We start from the raw sequence: 20,000 nt of genomic DNA, 5'->3' as shown, positions 1-20,000 counted from the left end.
CTCTGCCTCTCTCTGCCTCCCTCTCCCTCCCTCTCCCTCCCTCTACCTCCCTCAGCCTCTCTCTGCCTCCTCCCACCTCCCTCTACCTCCCCCTGCCTCCCTCTGCCTCCCTCAGCCTCTCTCTGCCTCTCTCTGCCTCCCTCTCCCTCCCTCTACCTCCTCCCACCTCCATCTGCCTCCCTCAGGCCTGGGTGACACATCATGGTCCTCGCACTTCCAAAAGTTGGCAATGTTGGAGTCCAGCACAGACAAGATGTCAAGATGACAAGATGTTTTATGGGAGTTTTGGGTCTTTTTTTGTATATAGTGCTAAAAAACCTGTTCACAACCCATTCATCATCAGAGACAGCTTCACATCATCATCAGAGACAGCTTCACATCATCAGTGGAAAAATAAACATTCAGTTAGGTACAGTATTCCTTCTGCCTTCCTTACACACAGCTAGTGTGCATGTGTGTGTGTGTGTGTGTGTGTGTGTGTGTGCGTGTAAGGGTGTGTGTGTGTGTGTGTGTGTGTGTGTGTGTGTGTGTGTGCGTGTAAGGGTGTGTGTGTGTGTGCGTGCGTGCGTGCGTGTGTGTATGTATGTGTGTGTGTGTGTGTATGTATGTGTGTGTGTGTGTGTGTAAGGGTGTGTGTGTGTGTGTGTGTGTGTGTGTGTGTGTGTGTGCGTGTAAGGGGGTGGGTGTATGTGTATGTGTGTGTAAGGGTGTGTGTGTGTGTGTGTAAGGGGGTGGGTGTGTGTGTGTGTGTAAGGGGGTGGGGGTGACATCTGAAGTCATCTTGAGTCTGAGTCGGCCTGTGGTGTGTGTAACAGGGTTAGTCATCAGAACGGACACACTGATTTCTTGTATTTCTCTTTCTCTCTCTCTCTCTCTCAGAGCAATTGTTTAACATATTTTCTTATAACAGAAATTCATTCAACTGTTTGTGTTAAGTTGTTTTTAAGATCTGACGGTCAAACTATTTGTGATGTTGTTCTATGTTGTGTTTCTACCCATTCACAGACTCCCAGAAGGTTTAGAGGAAAACATCCCTGGTTAATGTGATCACTCTATGACCTTTGCACTACTGATGTTTACATTACTACCTTTGCACATACTGCATATTGCACATGTCTCCTGATATAGCTTCTTTTATACTTCTGCACATTAGATACTGTACATAAATGACCTAACTGTACATAGCTCATAACTGTACATAGCCCATAACTGTACATAGCCCATAACTGTACATAGCTCATAACTGTATATAGCCCATAACTGTACATAGCCCATAACTGTACATAGCTCATAACTGTATATAGCCCATAACTGTACATATCTCATAATTGTACATAGCTCATAACTGTACATAGCCCATAACTGTACATAGCTCATAACGGTATAGCCCATAACTGTATATAGCTCATAACTGTACATAGCTCATAACTGTACATAGCTCATAACTGTATATAGCTAATAACTGTATATAGCCCATAACTGTACATAGCTCATAACTGTACATAGCCCATAACTGTACATAACTCATAACTGTACATAGCTCAGCGTTTCCCAAACTGTGGGTCGCGACCCCCTAGTGGGGCGCGGGGGTACTGCAGGGGGGGCGCAGAAATAATGGGAGGGGAAAAAAATGCACACACAAGAGCTGTAAACAAACACTGCTTGCTTAAGGTTACCATCAGGGGTGTTGTGGGCGTTGGATGATAAAAATGAGAACCTGAATGGAGCGCAGGCCATAAACTGTAACAAAGAGGCAGCGAGGGGGCTCCATTCACGTCATTGACGCGCGCTCCATTCACGTCATTGACGCGCGCACTCCCTCCTCCAGCTATCTAGCAGCAACAACAACAATGGATAAGTTTATGAAAGAGCCAGAAGCTAAACGAAAAGCGAAGGAGCCCATGACAAACGTCCCAAAGCCAAAGTCAAGAAAGTATGACGATACATACCTCTCCCTGGGCTTCACGTCTAATGTGGTCGGTGCGGAGGAACGACCACTGTGTGTCCTCTGTCTCAAAACTTTAGCGGCAGAAAGCATGAAGCCTAGCAAGTTGAAACGTCACTTGGAGACCACACACCCGACTGATGTGAAGAAGCCCCTCGATTTCTTCAAGAGAAAACTCCAAGAATACCGTGGTCAGCAGAGCCGTTTCGTTAAAACAGCATCTGTTACGTCTAATGCTCAACTTGCCTCCTACAAAGTGGCATATCGTATCGCCCAGTCTAAAAAACCACACACCATCGCTGAGGAGTTAATACTCCCTGCTGCAATAGATATGGTTTCACATATGATAGACGAGGCAACAGCCCAAAAACTCAAAGCTATCCCCCTGTCAAACAACACTATTGCGAGACGCATCAATGACATCTCAGAAGACATGAAAGAGCAGCTTGTTGAGAAAATAAAAGACCAACGCTTTGCGCTCCAGGTAGACGAGGCCACAGATAGTAACAAGGACTGTCTGTTAATAGCGTATGTCAGATACATTGATGCGGAGGGTTTGAGCGAGGATTTGCTATTTTGCAACTATGTCCCAAACAGAGCAACAGCTGATGAACTGTTCAAAATCATAGACAAATACCTGAGTGAAGCCGATCTGAAATGGGAGGACTGTGTGGGGATATGCACCGACGGTGCCCAGGCCATGGCAGGAAAACGGGGAGGGCTCCAGACGCTCATCAAGCGCGTTGCACCGAAAGCAGTGTGGACTCACTGCATAATACACAGGGAGGCACTCGCGTCAAAGCAGCTGAGTCCAGAGTTGAATGACGTTTTGTCTCATGTTATCACCACCGTCAATTACATAAAAACAAGACCACTGAAAGCTCGCATTTTTTCCGCTTTGTGCGAGGAGATGGGCTCCGAGCACACAGCCGTGCTATTTCACAGCGAGTCGCGTTGGCTCTCTCGCGGAAAGGTGCTGTCCAGGGTGCTATCGCTGAAAGATGAGATCCGAATCTACTTGGAGGAGGAAGGGAACGAACTTGCCAGCAAGTTTAATGATGAAGACTTCCTCATGAAATTGGCCTACCTAAGCGACATGTTTGAGAAGCTCAATGAATTGAATCTACAGTTGCAGGGCAACAACACACACCTTCCACATCTGGCAGACAGGATACAATCTTTCACACGGAAACTGGACATGTGGGGCAGGAGACTTGAACAGGGGGACATCGACTCATTTGGGAATCTGAAGGCATTCATCGAGACCAATGAGCTGCAGAGCACAGTGGTTCCATGTATGAGAGAGCACATCTCAGCCCTGAAACAAAGCTTCCAGAAATACTTCTCTGTGGATGACAGTGCCAAATACGACTGGATTAGAGATCCATTTGTTGCACCACCACCTGCCATGTTCAGCACTGCGGAAGAGGAACAGTACATCGACATGACTTCAGAGTCAACCATGAGGCTGCAGTTCACATCCACGACTTTGGCTGGGTTTTGGATTGGAGTGGAGAAGGACTACCCTCTCATTGGACAGAAAGCTGTGGGAATACTGCTGCCTTTTGCAACATCGTACCTGTGTGAGATAGGCTTTTCTGCTGTTGCTGCTATCAAAAGCAAATACAGGTCGAAGTTGAACATTGAGAATGAACTGAGAGTGGCAGTCTCAAAACAACAACCCCGCTTTGAGAAGATTTGCAAGGCAAAGCAAGCACACACAAGTCATTGATCGTAATTGTGATAGAAATGTGAGGAGTAAGAATAGTGATGCAGTAGAAATTAGTTAATGTTGATATGTTGAATATTTCAGTGGCACAGGATCATTTGCCAAGCACTTATGTTCCTTTTCAAACCATAATAAAATATAAAACTATAGTTGGATATACTGTATGTGTCTTGTTATTATTAGAAGAGAAAATGTAATGTTTTTACAACTTTATACAATTAATTATATCAATCTAGGTGGGAACCGGGTTAGGGGGGGCTCGAAAATATTTCCAATTACCCAAGGGGGGCCTGATTGAAAAAGTTTGGGAACCACTGACATAGCTCATAACTGTACATAGCTCATAACTGTACATAGCCCATAACTGTACATAACTCATAACTGTACACAGCTCATAACTGTATATAGCTCATAACTGTACATAGCTCATAACTGTACATAGCTCATAACTGTATATAGCCCATAACTGTACATAGCTCATAACTGTACATAACCCATAACTGTACATAACTCATAACTGTACATAACTCATAACTGTACACAGCTCATAACTGTATATAGCTCATAACTGTACATAGCTCATAACTGTACATAGTACATAACTCATAACTGTACATAACTCATAACTGTACACAGCTCATAACTGTATATAGCTCATAACTGTACATAGCTCATAACTGTACATAGCTCATAACTGTATATAGCTCATAACTGTACATAGCTCATAACTGTACATAGCTCATAACTGTACATAGCCCATAACTGTACATAGCTCATAACTGTACATAGCTCATAACTGTACATAGCTCATAACTGTACATAGCTCATAACTGTACATAGCTCATAACTGTACATAGCTCATAACTGTACATAGCCCATAACTGTATAGCCCATAACTGTATATACCTCTATACTAAACTGAGGTTTACAACACTACCTCTGCACATATTGTATATTGCATAGTCACCTATCACTACCATTCTTGTTCTAGTTATGTTGTGCTCTTTTATCACTATAATGGTTGGATGCTAAACTGCATTTCGTTGTATAGTACTTGTCCTCTGCGCTGACCATAATGTTGAATCTAATCTAATCTAATCTGTCTAGAGGAAAGAACAGAAAAGCACCAATAACAAAGCGATGTGAGATAGTTTCTGTTGACTGAACTGCAGCAGGAAAAAGAAAAAAGGCCTTTTAACTGAAATATTCATGTAGCGATGTGGGAGAACACCGCGGAGATCACTACGACAGCGGAGCCTCAGACATAATGACAGGATGAAAATCAGGAGAGAACAAAAAAATCTATGTGAGAGTTTTTTCTTCCAGGAAGCAAGAAAAATAATGTCTTTGGAGAGTTGCTTGTCTCAGACGACTTGACATAAATGTGAAGAGTAAGAGACATTTTGCTGTGTCAAGTTTAGGCATTGAGTCAGAAGTGAATATTTTGAGGTGCAGCATTTGGACTCCTTACAAGGCACAAGAAGTACAAGGTCCTCCTCAGATGCCAGAACCCCTCTATGATTGACTCTGATTTACGCTTCTGAAATTACCTCCAGATTGGATCACATAGCTGCCTTGACGTCATCACGAAGGGCAGTTGATGCTCCAGGGAACTTGTGGAAGGCAAATCATTTTGCATACCTATAATTGCATTTATGAATAATTTCTGTACGACAATAATTGCATTTATGAATCATTTTTGTATGACTATAACTGCATTTATTCATCAGTTTTGCATAACTATAGCTGTACACACTCACCGGCCACTTTATTAGGTACACCTTTTCAAATGCACGTTAAGGCAAATATCTAACCAGCCAGTATTTTGGTCAATATGGACCAAAATCTCTGAGGAATGTTTCCAGCACCTTGTCTGGAATCTATGCCAAGAAGAATTGAGGCAGTTCTGAAGGCAAAAGAGGGGGTCCAACCCGTTACTAGCAAGTTGTACCTAATAAAGTGTCCGGTGAGTGTATATTAAAGGACACAATGCAATATGCATTGTAATATGCAATATGCAATGTAATATGTATGTATTGCAGGGGATGAGATGCGTTAAGTCACAGGATCGGAATGCTGAGAAACTGGAAGATAGTCCAAGAAAGAGACTTATATGGCCTGGCCATACTATGGAATGGAAAGTAGAAGAAAGTCTCTCCTATAAGTACTGTGCCCATTCCTTTTGTTCTCTGACTGACACTGGCTCTGTGCATAAGCCACATCCATCCCCATCAACAGGCCTGTTAGATAAGGACTACAGACAAGCACTTCCTGCCCTGCAAAGGAGATGGTTGAGATTCCTTCGTGGCCATTGACCTGTGGGCCCTTTGCTACTATGTGTACAAAACACATTGATAACCACAAAGTATAACCATAAACTCTGAACATTGACCCTACAAACCGGTTGACTTTTGCTCTGATAGTATCTCTGTAACAGACCCCCCCCCATCAGCTTTAAACCGTGGAACTTTAGCCTTGTTTCTCTCTCTGTATAGAGCTCCAACTGGCTGATTATGATGAGGTGATGGAATGCCTTTGGTGTCTCAGTTCTGTCTCGGCGCCTCCTCCTCCTCCTCCTCCTCCGTGATTAAGAGTTTGCTGTTCTGTGAAGTTTGTCCCTCCCCCCCCTCCATCCCCCTCCAGATGTCACCCATTTGAATGAAGCACGAGGCTCAAGATCACAACCCACAACCCACAACACAACACACAACCGCACAACACAACACACACCACACAACTCAACACACAACCACACAACACACACATCGCACAACACAATACACAACCACACAACACACACCGCACAACACAACACACAACCACACAACACACACCGCACAACACAACACACAACCACACAACACAACACACACCGCACAACACACACTGCACAACACAATACACACTGCACAACACAACACGCACCACAACACACACTGCACAACACAACACACACCACAACACAGCACAAAGGACCAAGCAAAGCAAACCTCCAGAGTGGGTCTGTTGTGTGAGAGACTGCGGGGGATTGTCAATATTTAATCAAGCTTCCTCTCTTGTGAAAGGTCGCTGCATTCGATGCCTATTGTTCTGTATTTACTCAGCTTGTACAGAAAGGCCGGTTTCTATGGCATATCTCATCTTAAGGAAATGGGTAAACATGATGGATGTTGAAATGTCATATATCACTGAACCATAAAAGTGCATGTTGTGTGAATAAGTTGTAGTTATAGGACTCGAAGGGTTTGCACAATTGCATATAATCTTATACCCCCCCAGTGTGTGTGTGTGTGTGTGCGCGTGTGTGTGCAGTATATGTGTGTGTGTGTGTGTGTGTATATGTGTGTGTGTGTGAGTGTGTGTGCGTGTTTGTGTGTGGTCTGTGTTTTTGCGTGTATATATACAGTATGTGTGTGTGTGTGTGTGTGTGTGTACAGTATGTGTGTGTGTGTGTTTTTGTTTGTGGTGTTTGTGTGTATATACAGTATGTGTGTGTTTGTGTATATACAGTATGTGTGTGTATATACAGTATGTGTGTGTTTGAGTCCTATGCATTAATTCATATGAGCGTTGTGTGTACGTTCCCCTCCTCAGAGGAGCAGGCCCGTGCTAGGAGCAGCCATCTCAGCCATCCCGGCCCAGGAACGCCCAGGCAGCACAAAGGACCTCATTCACAGCCCTCTGAAGGCCGTGTCCCACACCCACACTGTCAGAGAGAGACAACCAGATCCTTCCAGAACTCTCCAGCCTGGAATCATTATGGAATGCGCTGTACACTTACACACTGTAGTTAAACATTCTCGTGAAAACAGCACGTTAAGTAAACCTCAGAAAACTGAGGAGGGACACAAAAAAAAACATTATGGTGGAATTAAAAAACCTTCCTAGTCTGTCGAGCACCAACACACGGCTTGCCCAGAAAATGTCTCCCCTGGTGTCTTGGGCCAAGCTTGTGTTTCACACACACACAGGCACGCTCGACGCAGACAACCCTCCGTCTTAGTGGTTCATGTTTTTCCTTCTCTCTAAAGCCAAGGACCACATGCATCTCCCTGCGTAGTATAATAAACGAAAAACACCCGAGAGTTTTAGAAGGAGGATGATTCCCTGTCCTTACAACAATATTTTATGGCTCCAGCTAGCCAGAGAGCTCTCAGGCATGTTCATGTGTGTGAACAGGGTCCCACGCCAGATACTTCCCAGGGCCTACTGTGTGTGCGTACGTGTGTGTGTGTGTGTGTGTGTGCGTGTGAAAGTGTGTATGTGCGTGCATGGATGTGTGTGTGTGTGAGTGAACTGAGTTCAATGCCAGAGGCTTCCCAGGGCTTGCTCTGTGTGTGTGTGTGTGTGTGTGTGTGTGTGTGCGTGCGTGTGTTCCCAGGGCTCTGCTCTGTTGAGAGAAGAAGAGCCAGGATGAGTCTTACAGGGAGACAGCAAGGCCTCGGTCTGCAGCCTCTACCCCAAAGGGGGGTTAGAACAATATGAACCAGAGACAGACCCAGTTACCCCCCCCACCCATCCTCCTACCCTCCACAGTACTCCCCTCTGTCTCTGTATTTGATTTGATAGGAGAGAGAAAAGGAACGGACGGAGAATGCCAGTCGAACAAGAAGAAAAACAGAAGATCCTTGAGTTGTGGTAGGGAAAACAGAATGTCCTTGATTCGGATAGAAACCCTGGGTGCTTTAGATCGTCTGTTGAGCTTTCAGCGTGTGCTTTCCAAACCTTGGGAACCTCTTACATGTAATTGAATTCCAAATTTAAACACTATTATACAAACACAAGGGTCGTTGTGCAGTGGCGGACTCAGACTGTTTGAAGGGCAGGGGCGAAAAGAAAAAAAGGGCACCTACTGCACAACATGGGACCCCATCAGTGCACATGGTCAAGTTTAGACCATTGGAAGGGCAGCCAATAGGGCATATCCTCTAATTTCGCCACTCAAAAGGGCACTTTAGTGCGACGTTTTTCAACGGTTGGGGGCACATGGTCAAGTTTAGACCATTGGACCAATAGGGCACATCCCCCCCCCCCCCTTCTGAGTCCGCCAGTGTCGTTGTGTATATATATATAGTCCCATGGTTATTGGAAGTCACTCTCCTCTCCTTAATAAATAATCTATGGCGAAACAGACACCTGTGAGCCGTGTCTCTTCAGCCAATCAGAGCCCGGCATTAAGCAGGCGAGTGAAAGCACGCAGAAACCTCATCATTATTCACCACTTCGCGACGACGCCCAGGTAACAAGGGTCACCCGAGACCCCCCCGCCTCTTATCAATGATCAAAGACACGCCGCGACTCATGGTTACTGCAACCTGATACCCCGTCTAATGAACCCTAATATTCACTCCTAGAAGGACACAAAGAGTAAAGAAGAGAAGCCTAATGATGACCAATGACGCTAAAACCTTACCACACCTGAAGACTGTGGAATAGTACCCCGGCTGGTTGTGTTCTATTGAAAACCTACACAGTGATTGATATGGTGATATACTATACGGGCCGAGAGCCTATTAAGGCTAACTAGCGATAGCGCAAAGGTATCCCAGTACACACCTACCTACGTCTTTCCCTGATATTCTTAGAGAACATGCTTAACATGCCTTCTGGGTATGTTTATGGCACACAGTGAACCTGTTACTGTACCTCAATAGCATAATACTTTTGTTTGCAGGCTATGGTTACAAAAAAAAACGGGAACTGCTCTCATAACTGAGTCACTACCGCCTCCTATTGGTCAGAGATGGAAATGCGGCCAACAACAACTTGATTTTTTTTATGAGAAAAACAAGCAGCGTTACACAGTTATATTCATCATCACTGTACAAAGTCAGTAGAGGGCACTCGTGGTTGTGTGTGTGTGTGTGTGTGTGTGTGTGTAAGTGCTCATGTTCTTCTGCTATGTAAGCACAGCAATGGTGTTAGACCATGACAAATCGTGAGCTTCGAATGATAAGGTTCTATCTCCGTCTAGGGTAGTTCAGAGATATTGAGCGTCAACGTTTTTACAAATGTCAACATTTAAAAAAATAACACCACACAGGCATTAATAAACACCTAATGGATCAGATTATGTAAAAAACTAAATTTTGACAAAAATGGAGATCGAACCTCATAATCCTAACGTCACGAAATGCTGTACCGCAGAAGTTCATTGACATTCATATCAAACGGACGGGAACATAGTTAGTGGATACATAGATAGTTCCCACCTTCCAACAGAGAAAAGCAGAAATACTTGAACAGTGACGGTTGAGTAAAAAAAAAAGTGACAGTTGACAAATAACAGTGTCAGAACCCAACTTGTTTCGAACTTCATTCATCGCGAATACTCTTTAACGATCCCTCTTATCACAACAACCGTATCACAGCTTTTTTTTCTTTTCTTTTGAAGACCATATTCAATTCTCCATCTTTAAGTTGCATAGTGTGACCAAGATCATTGATCTGCAACGCTAACCGTTTAATATCATAACATAATCCATCATAACATACCATCATATATCATCTTATCACATAATATGATCATGTGATATATTGAATATAAATGGACTGACTTATACAACGGCCTCTCATTCACCCATTCACACACAAAACACAATCACACACCAATGGCGGCAAGCTACCATGAAAGGTCGCCGACCCGCTCATTGGGAGCAATTTGGCGTTCGGTGTCTTGCCCGACGACACCTCGACATGTGGCCAGCCGGGGGTTCGAACCGGCGATTTTCCGACCTCGCAATCATTAGACGCCGGCTCTACCTCCTGAGACACAGCCTCTACCTCCACCAGCCTCTACCTCCACCAGCCTCTACCTCCTGCGCCACAGCCGCCCCGAATATGACACTGCATCATATCATACTGCACTTTTTAATAAACGATTCTTCTTCAGTCAGGCAGTTTCTTCCCCTCCTCTGAGTTCTTTCCTGCTGCGGTTGCCTTGACAACCCTCGCTGGTTTACTAGCTTTCCCTGCTTTCTCCAACTTCTCCTTCTCCCCCTTCTCCTTCTTCACCACCATCTCCTTCGACACCGCCTCCCCCTTCCTCACTCCTGTCTCCCACTTTCCTGTCGTCTCTCCCTTCTTTACCGCCGTCGATTCCTTCCTCTCCATCATCGTCGTCGTTGGCGTTGTTGTTGTTATCGTTCCCTCGTTCTTTACCGTAACTCCGTCCGTCTTCCAGGCGGTGGTCGCCTCCTCCTCGCCGTCCGTCTTGTCCCCTTTCACCTTCCGTAGTTTGTGTTTGCCTTTGACGGGGGCCGAGTAGGTGAGGGAGGTCTTGAGGAACTCCAAGGGGAAGATCCCCACGTCTCCGTCGAAGCGGTTCTTGGACACCTGCAGGGACCTCCGGCCGGGGACGGTGACCAGCTTCTTCTCCTGGAGGATAAGCACGTTGTCGGCCTCCTGGCTGGCCTGGAAGGGCGGGGGTAAAGGGTGGAGATAAAGGGTAAAATGGTAAATGGACTGCACTTATATATCGCCTTTATCCAAAGCGCTTTACAACGGCCTCTCATTCACCCATTCACACACACATTCACACACCCAATGGCGGCAAGCTGCCATGCAAGGCACCGGCCAGCTCACTGGGAGCAATTTGGGGTTCAGTGTCTTGCCCAAGGAGCTCGGGGCTCGAACCGCCGACCTGCTGACCTTGCGATCATTAGATGGCGGCTATACCTCCTGCACCACAGCCGCCCCAAGTCTCACAAGAAAATATGCCTGTTTTTTCATTTAGCGACGTTGATGGAATACCCCCCTGATCTGTCTGTGCTTTGGCTTACTCTGGTGTTGTTGTTGTTGTTGTTGTTGTTACAATGTCATAGGAGTGGGGCTAAAGCAGGCTACTACAGTAGTTAAGTCACATTGAGGCTACGTTGCTTTGACTAAGGGTGCGTTCGTAAATACGCTCTGGAAATCTATTTACGAACGCACCCTAAAGGTTCCCTCCCAGCCCGACCCTCCTCCTCTCACCTTGGCCGACCCAAAGATGGAGGCCGTCTGCAGCTCCCTGTCGTCCTCCTCCTTCCGGGGGTGGATGATCAGAGTCACGTGACAGATGCTCTGGGTGGCGAACTTCCTGAACGCCCCGATGATGTGGTCCTGGACGGCCAACCTGCCAATCAGAGGACAGAGATACCGTGACGTTAGAATTATAAGGTTCTATCTCCATCTTTGTCAAAATTGAGTTTTTGACATAATCTGATCCATTAGGTGTTTATTAATGCCTGTGTGGTGTGTTATTTTTAAAATGTTGATTTTTTTTGTTTGTTAGTACCGGTAATTAATAAAATACAAAGGTTCCATCTCACAAAACATAATGGGATGTAAAAACTTTGACGCTCAATATCTCTGAACTACCCTAAACGGAGATAGAACCTTATAATTCTAAGCTCACGAAACGTTAACCACAAAGTCCATAATCATTATTTTTCTTTCCACTGTTGTTCTTATTAAGTCATTAATTCTGTGTAGTATTTCAGCCTTAGCCTTAGCCTTGCTTAGTTATTCAGGGGGGTTGAAAGGTTTAGATTAGTCTCAGAGGAGTAGAGGAGGTCTCACCTGTCTACAGTGACGTTCTCCTGGCCCATCATGAACTGCAGGTTGTCGATGATCACGTGACTGATGTCATAGAGGTAGACCGCGTGCTGCATAGTGTCCAGCACAGCCCTGCAGAGAGATGTGGATGGGGGGGGGGAGAGAGAGAGAGAGAGAGAGAGAGAGAGGGGGAGGGAGAGGGAGAGAAAGGAGGAGGGAGAGGGAGAGAGAGAGGGGGAGGGAGAGGGAGAGAAAGGGGGAGGGAGGGGGAGAGAGAGGGGGAGGGAGAGGGAGAGAGAGAGGGGAGGGAGAGGGAGAGAGAGGGGAGGGAGAGGGAGAGAGATGTGAGGGAGAGAGGGAAGGGAGAGAGAGAGGAGAGAGGGAAGTGAGAGAGAGGGAGAGAGATGTGAGCCCCATTTTACTTTATTGATCCCCGAGGGGAATTAACGCCTTCCAGCAGCTCACACCACAAACAACAACAACAACAACAACAACAACAACATTAAGTGGCAATTAAATCAAAACAAATCATTCTGTGGACCCACTTGATGTTCTGCTGTCCGTGGAAGGTCATGAAGTAGAGGGGCAGGTCCTCGAACCGGTCGGCCCAGGAGTCGTACAGGTCCAGGTTCTCCTCCAGCCTCTGCATGGCGAACTGGGTCAGCATGATCTTGGCCAGACGCACGTTGTTGATCTCGAAGCTGCCCCACAGCGTGTTCACGCCCTGCATGCACAGGTCCAGGGCGTACTCGCTGATGAAGGTGGTTTTCCCGCTGCCCGTGGGCCCTGGGGGTCAAAGTTGAGACACGTTAGGTGCAGAACTTATTGCCCTGCCGACGGAAATCTATACTGTTGTTGTATAATCAGGGGGTGGGAACTGGTGAGTTTAGAATTATAAGGTTCTATCTCCGTTTAGGGTAGTTCAGAGATATTGAGCGTCAAAGGTTTTATTATTATTATGTTTTGTGAGATGGAACCTTTGTATTTTATTAATTACTAACTCAAACATTTCAACATCTTAAAGATAACACCACACAGGCATTAATAAATACATAATGGATCAGATTATGTAAAAAAATTCGTTTTGCCAAAAATGTAGATAGAACCTTATAATTCTAACGTCACGAACTGGTGATGGCCCAAGAAGGTGACAACATTTTTGCCTTAAAATGGAAAAAAATGATCGATGCGTGGCTAACCTTAGTGGGGGAGGGGGGATGGCGCTAGCACTAAAGCCTGATTTATACTCCTGCGTCGAAGTTACGCGCGGCTACGCCGTAGCCTACGCGAGGGCTCTCCAAGTTTATAGTTTATAGTTCTATGTTGGACCGCGGACCGCGTCGCGTTGGTCGGTGTACTCATAGCGGCATAATAGCGATCCAAAAACTTATTTTTGTTATGCTTGTTGTAAAGAAAATGTCTAATGCATTGAAATGACAGTAAACTAAGATAATAAGATGGTTATCATACATTTTCAAATCTTTATTAATAAGTAATTACAGAAAAAGTAAATGACATTTCTGTCATGACTTCCGCATTTACGAGAGAGTCGGAATGTGACGCTACCAAGCTGACCAATCACAGTTCTTATAGATAACTTTACATTAAATATGTCTATCATAAATATAATTTAAACCCAACGAACAGCCATGGGGCTCCCTGTAACTAATAATTTATTTCTAAATAAACAGGATTGTACATCTCGTAAATGTGAATCGCGCTCCTTATAGGAAGGCTGTGCCTGACCCTTCCATAGGGCGCTCCGTTGGAACTCAACAGAGCTAAAAGCGGCATAATAGCGATCTTTTTGTTGTTATGCTTGTTGTAAATAAAAGTTCTATGATGCATTGAAATGACATTAAACTAAGATAATACGATGGTTATCATAATTTTTCAAATCTTTATTAATAAGTAATTACAGAAAAAGTAAATGACATTTCTGTCATGGCTTCCGCATTTTGGCCGACGAGAGAGTCGGAATCATGTCGTAATCATGTGCTACCAAGCGGACCAATCACAGAGCTTACGGTTGCGTAGGCACTGCCGCGTACTTACATTTTTGGAGAGGTGCGTGTCAATCGACGGCGTAGCCTACGCAAGGCTACGCGGGCCTACGCAAGCTACGCCGTAGCCTACGCCGTCGATTTTATGCAGAAGCATAAACTGGGCTTAACGGTGGTCTAACAATGATGCACATGTAAGTAGCGGTGGCCCTGACCTTAACGCCCGCGTAATTACTTTGAAAACAGGTCGCTTACCGAGACTGTGTTCTCCACACTGTCTGGGATTGTAGCTAGCTGCCTGAAGCTAAATGTTCTTTCAACATAGCGCAGACAGGAAGATGTTAGCTCGCGCATCGTGTGACTTCGATGAGACATAGATCCCGCCCCCCCACTACCCCCAATTTTGTTTTGTTTTTACAGATCTACACGATTCATGTGGATGAGGTTATTTTGAGGTAAATTTCGCCCAAAAGATGACAAGTTTGCACCCCAGCATTGCATCAAAATATCAAACACATTTCAGTTAAGCTATACATTTTCTGTGAAGGACAACAAACATGGAACCACATTCTAAACAACAGCATGTTAACTGTGAAGACAGTGAGCTCTCTCTAGCGTACCTGTAAAGGCAGTGAGCTCTCCCTAGCGTACCTGTGAAGGCAGTGAGCTCTCCCTAGCGTACCTGTGAAGGCAGTGAGCTCTCCCTTGCGTACCTGTGAAGACGGTGAGCTCTCCCTTGCGGTGCCCCTTCAGAATCCTGTTGAGCTCAGGGAAGCGGGCCCACCTCACCCCGGCCACCTGCTCCGTGTTGGCCAGCTCCCCGTAGACGTCCTCCCTCAGCTGTTTGAAGGACACGATGGACTTGTGGGCCGCCGGGATGGAGGCCTTGATGATGCGGGACAGGTTCTTCCCCTGAAAACAAGCAATTATTAGAGATAATACTCTATTATTTTTTCTGAGTGGGGCATGTCTGAGTCATATTTTTTTATTTATTGCGATTGAGAAAGTAGAGATTTGACAAGAAGGATGGGTGAGAGAGAGAAGGGAAAGGGATGACATGCAGGATATGTCTGCGGCCGGAATCAAACCGGGAACACTGCGGTTACATGGTTGACGCTTAGTCCAGTTAGTTTTTCTCACTTTATTATTATTTTTCTTTTTTTACTACCACTATTGTGTTGCTCAGTTTGTCTCGTCTTATTGGTCTCTTACAACTATTGTCACTTGCCTTATTTGTCGACTACCACGTTATTTCTCTTGTTGCCTCAGAATGTGACTCTTATAGGCTACTTGTATGGGAAGTAACAATAAACTTGAAACTTTCCAATTTAATATACAAGTACAGAAGAGGTTCGTATACGAAGAAAAATTTGACAGGGAGAGAAAAGATGGAAGGGACAATAGTAGGACATTTAAAAGCAGAATAAACAAATCAAACATTTACATTTCTGGCATTTAGCAGGCGCCTTATTCCAAAGTGACTTACAATCGATACATTTGACTAAGCAAGTGAATCATCAATTCACCAGTCGTAGTGGGAAGAGTAATCTAGCTCAGCCAAGCCAGGGGCCATTGGCAGTCGTCGTGATAGAAGATTTTTTGTTATAGACACTGGAGAAACAGTACAAGGGGGGAAGTAGAAATCTTAGGAGACACAGTATAGGGGGAAACAGGTGTCAGGAGACACAGTGCTGGGGGGTAGTAGGTGTCTCAGGAGACACAGTGCTGGGGGGTAGTAGATGTCTCAGAAGACACAGTGCTGGGGGGTAGTAGTAGGTGTCTCAGGAGTAGGGCTGCACGATTAATCGATTTTAAATCGAAATCGCGATTTGAAATGACGCGATTAGCTAATCGCAAAGCCTGCGATTTGCCTGCGTTTTTTTTTTTTTTGCCATTTAGCAGACGCTTTTTTAATCCAAAGCGATTTACAATTACGAATTACAGGGACATTCCCCCTGGAGTAACTGAGGGCTAAGTGCCTTACTCAAGGGCACACTAGTAGTGGTGTGGTTTCAGGCGGGATTTGAACTCACAACCTTCCGATCACAAGTCCAACTCACTATGTGTTTCTCAACCCTCTCCTCGGGGCGCCCCAGCCGCTCCACATATTTGATCTGTTCCACCACCAGCACACCTGATTCAACTAATCAAGTCCAAATCATAATTGCTTTGGACTTGATTAGTTGAATCAGGTGTGCTGATGGTGGAACAGATCAAATATGTGGAGCGGCTGGGGCGCCCCGAGGAGAGGGTTGAGAAACACCACTACCCGTATGGGATACGTCATACAGCGCGTCGGATTCAACGTCAATGAACGTCAACGTCAATGAACGTAAAAAAAAAAGACACTTGTTGAGAGAAACAAAATGGTGTTGCTGTTTAAAAAAAACATAAATAAATATGTTGTCCCAATTCATATCTTTTAAGTTCTCATCCTTGCATTAGAATTAGAGCAGTTAATAGTTTGATGGTATCATGTGGTAATGCTCTCTGAAAATAGGTGATAGATAGATTCATCCAATCACCTGCCAAGTATTTTTGGAAAGTACCTGCCCTTTTCCAAACAGCTTCCAATTAAGCTTTCCTAGATGGTTGTGTGAAACAAACCACCTGAGTCAGGTTAGTAATGCTCCATCACATGTTTTAATCTGAAGCTTGATTTTAAAGCAACCCAACTTTAAAGCAACCCAATGTAAGTTTAGTTCTTTCACTCGTAGCTCGGGCTGTGGGGGTGCTAGAGGAGGGAGCCTCTAAGTCCCCTGAAGACGTACAAACAAACTGCACGTTGATACGACCTTCCTAGCCGGAGATATGGCCACACTTTACAAAAACTCCCTTTTTTTTTTTTCTTTTTTTTTTTGCTATTTAAAAAAATAATAATCGCAAATTAATCGCAATCGCGATATCTGTCCAAATAATCGCAATTCGATTTTTTCCCCAAATCGTGCAGCCCTACTCAGGAGCCACAGTGCTGGGGGGTAGTAGATGTCTCAGGAGACACAGTGCTGGGGGGTAGTAGATGTCTCAGGAGACACAGTGCTGGGGGGGTAGTAGATGTCTCAGGAGACACAGTGCTGGGGTGGTAGTAGATGTCTCAGGAGACACAGTGCTGGGGGGGGGTAGTAGATGTCTCAGAAGACACAGTGCTGGGGGGTAGTAGGTGTCTCAGGAGACACAGTGCTGGGGGGGTAGTAGATGTCTCAGGAGACACAGTGCTGGGGGGTAGTAGATGTCTCAGGAGACACAGTGCTGGGGGGGTAGTAGATGTCTCAGGAGACACAGTGCTGGGGGGTAGTAGATGTCTCAGGAGACACAGTGCTGGGGGGGTAGTAGATGTCTCAGGAGACACAGTGCTGGGGTGGTAGTAGATGTCTCAGGAGACACAGTGCTGGGGGGGGTAGTAGATGTCTCAGAAGACACAGTGCTGGGGGGTAGTAGGTGTCTCAGGAGACACAGTGCTGGGGGGTAGTAGATGTCTCAGGAGACACAGTGCTGGGGGGGTAGTAGATGACTCAGGAGACACAGTGCTGGGGGTAGTAGATGTCTCAGGAGACACAGTGCTGGGGGGTAGTAGATGTCTCAGGAGACACAGTGCTGGGGGGGTAGTAGATGTCTCAGGAGACACAGTGCTGGGGGGTAGTAGATGTCTCAGGAGACACAGTGCTGGGGGGTAGTAGATGTCTCAGGAGACACAGTGCTGGGGGGTAGTAGATGTCTCAGGAGACACAGTGCTGGGGGGGTAGTAGATGTCTCAGGAGACACAGTGCTGGGGGGTAGTAGATGTCTCAGGAGACACAGTGCTGGGGGGTAGTAGATGTCTCAGGAGACACAGTGCTGGGGGGGTAGTAGATGTCTCAGGAGACACAGTGCTGGGGGGTAGTAGATGTCTCAGGAGACACAGTGCTGGGGGGTAGTAGATGTCTCAGGAGACACAGTGCTGGGGGGGTAGTAGATGTCTCAGGAGACACAGTGCTGGGGGGTAGTAGATGTCTCAGGAGACACAGTGCTGGGGGGGTAGTAGATGTCTCAGGAGACACAGTGCTGGGGGGGTAGTAGATGTCTCAGGAGACACAGTGCTGGGGGGTAGTAGATGTCTCAGGAGACACAGTGCTGGGGGGGTAGTAGATGTCTCAGGAGACACAGTGCTGGGGGGTAGTAGATGTCTCAGGAGACACAGTGCTAGGGGGTAGTAGATGTCTCAGCAGACACAGTGCAGGGGGGTAGTAGATGTCTCAGGAGACACAGTGCTGTGGGGTAGTAGATGTCTCAGGAGACACAGTGCTGGGGGGGGTAGTAGATGTCTCAGGAGACACAGTGCAGGGGGGTAGTAGGTGTCTCAGGAGACACAGTGCTGGGGGGGTAGTAGATGTCTCAGGAGACACAGTGCTGGGGGGTAGTAAATGTCTCAGGAGACACAGTGCTGGGGGGTAGTAGATGTCTCAGGAGACACAGTGCTGGGGGGGTAGTAGATGTCTCAGGAGACACAGTGCTGGGGGGTAGTAAATGTCTCAGGAGACACAGTGCTGGGGGGTAGTAGATGTCTCAGGAGACACAGTGCTGGGGGGTAGTAAATGTCTCAGGAGACACAGTGCTGGGGGGTAGTAGATGTCTCAGGAGACACAGTGCTGGGGGGTAGTAGATGTCTCAGGAGACACAGTGCTGGGGGGTAGTAGATGTCTCAGGAGACACAGTGCTGGGGGGTGGTAGATGTCTCAGGAGACACAGTGCTGGGGGGTAGTAGATGTCTCAGGAGACACAGTGCTGGGGGGTAGTAGATGTCTCAGGAGACACAGTGCTGGGGGGTAGTAGATGTCTCAGGAGACACAGTGCTGGGGGGTAGTAGATGTCTCAGGAGACACAGTGCTGGGGGGTAGTAGATGTCTCAGGAGACACAGTGCAGGGGGGTAGGAGATGTCTCAGGAGACACAGTGCAGGGGGGTAGTAGATGTCTCAGGAGACAGTGCAGGGGGGTAGTAGATGTCTCAGGAGACACAGTGCAGGGGGGTAGTAGATGTCTCAGGAGACACAGTGCTGGGGGGTAGTAGACAAACACAACCCACCTGGTTCAGCGCGTCCACAGGGCAGGGCTGGAACTCCCCGGGCCTCACCAGCGAGCAGCGCTTCAGCCCCAGCTTCCGGGAGAAGATCTTGGAGGCCTCCCAGGAGCGCATGTCCCCCCCCAGCCACAGCGTCACCCGCCTGAACTGCTCCAGGTAGGGGAGGAGCGCCGGGGGGAGGGCGCTGACCCCCCGGGGGAGGGCCACGGCGGGGAGGCCCGTGGCTTGGCTGACCGCCAGGGCGTCCACCTCGTGGCCCGTCAGCACTACCTCCGCGTCCATGCGCCCCACCGCCGGCAGCCCGAACAGGTTGTGGTAGGAGCCCGTCTTGGGCACCGTGGCCTCGGCGTACGCCACCTTCCCGCTCTCCGTGCTCTGGGCGGACATCAGCTTGACCCCCCTCAGGCTGGCGTCGGGCCCCCCGAACCAGGGGAACACCAGGGCCTTGGTGGGCTTGAACAAGCGCACCCCGAACTTCTTCAGCGTGGCGTTGGAGATCTTGCCCATCTGGAACATGGCCTTCACCAGCTGGTGCTCCTCCTCGGGGAGGTCGGAGAGAGGCACCGAGCTGGACCAGATCCTCTGGACCTCCCGGAGCTCCAGCTCCCTCACCTCCTGCTCCTCCAGGCTCTCCGGGTAGCCCAGGAGGACGTGGGGGCCGATGGAGGCCCGGCCCTCCTTCTGCATCACCTCCAGACAGTCCTGGAGGTCCTCCCAGCTGCCCTCCACCA

The 20,000-nt window shown here is 47.1% G+C and overlaps 1 protein-coding gene across 1 annotated transcript in view; it reads right to left on the bottom strand.

Moving 5' to 3' along the window:
• Positions 1-9,484: 9,484 nt before the first annotated feature.
• Positions 9,485-20,000, bottom strand: part of twnk (twinkle mtDNA helicase) — a gene marked incomplete at its 5' end in the record, with an annotated part of 10,955 nt that continues 439 nt past the window's right edge. Inside the window, 6 exons of the mRNA XM_080541639.1 lie at positions 9,485-11,087; positions 11,646-11,787; positions 12,234-12,341; positions 12,755-12,995; positions 14,926-15,124; positions 19,273-20,000. The exon at positions 19,273-20,000 is cut by the window's right edge and continues 439 nt beyond it. Coding sequence (XP_080397765.1) covers positions 10,563-11,087; positions 11,646-11,787; positions 12,234-12,341; positions 12,755-12,995; positions 14,926-15,124; positions 19,273-20,000 — 1,943 coding nt within the window. The 3' untranslated portion in view covers positions 9,485-10,562. The remainder of the gene's footprint in view (positions 11,088-11,645; positions 11,788-12,233; positions 12,342-12,754; positions 12,996-14,925; positions 15,125-19,272) is intronic.

This window comes from Nansenia antarctica (assembly GCF_963989245.1).
Source record: "Nansenia antarctica genome assembly, chromosome: 11".
NCBI lineage: Eukaryota > Metazoa > Chordata > Actinopteri > Argentiniformes > Microstomatidae > Nansenia > Nansenia antarctica.
The sequence above is the reverse complement of the archived record's forward strand: the minus strand, read 5'-3'. Positions and strand labels throughout refer to the sequence as shown.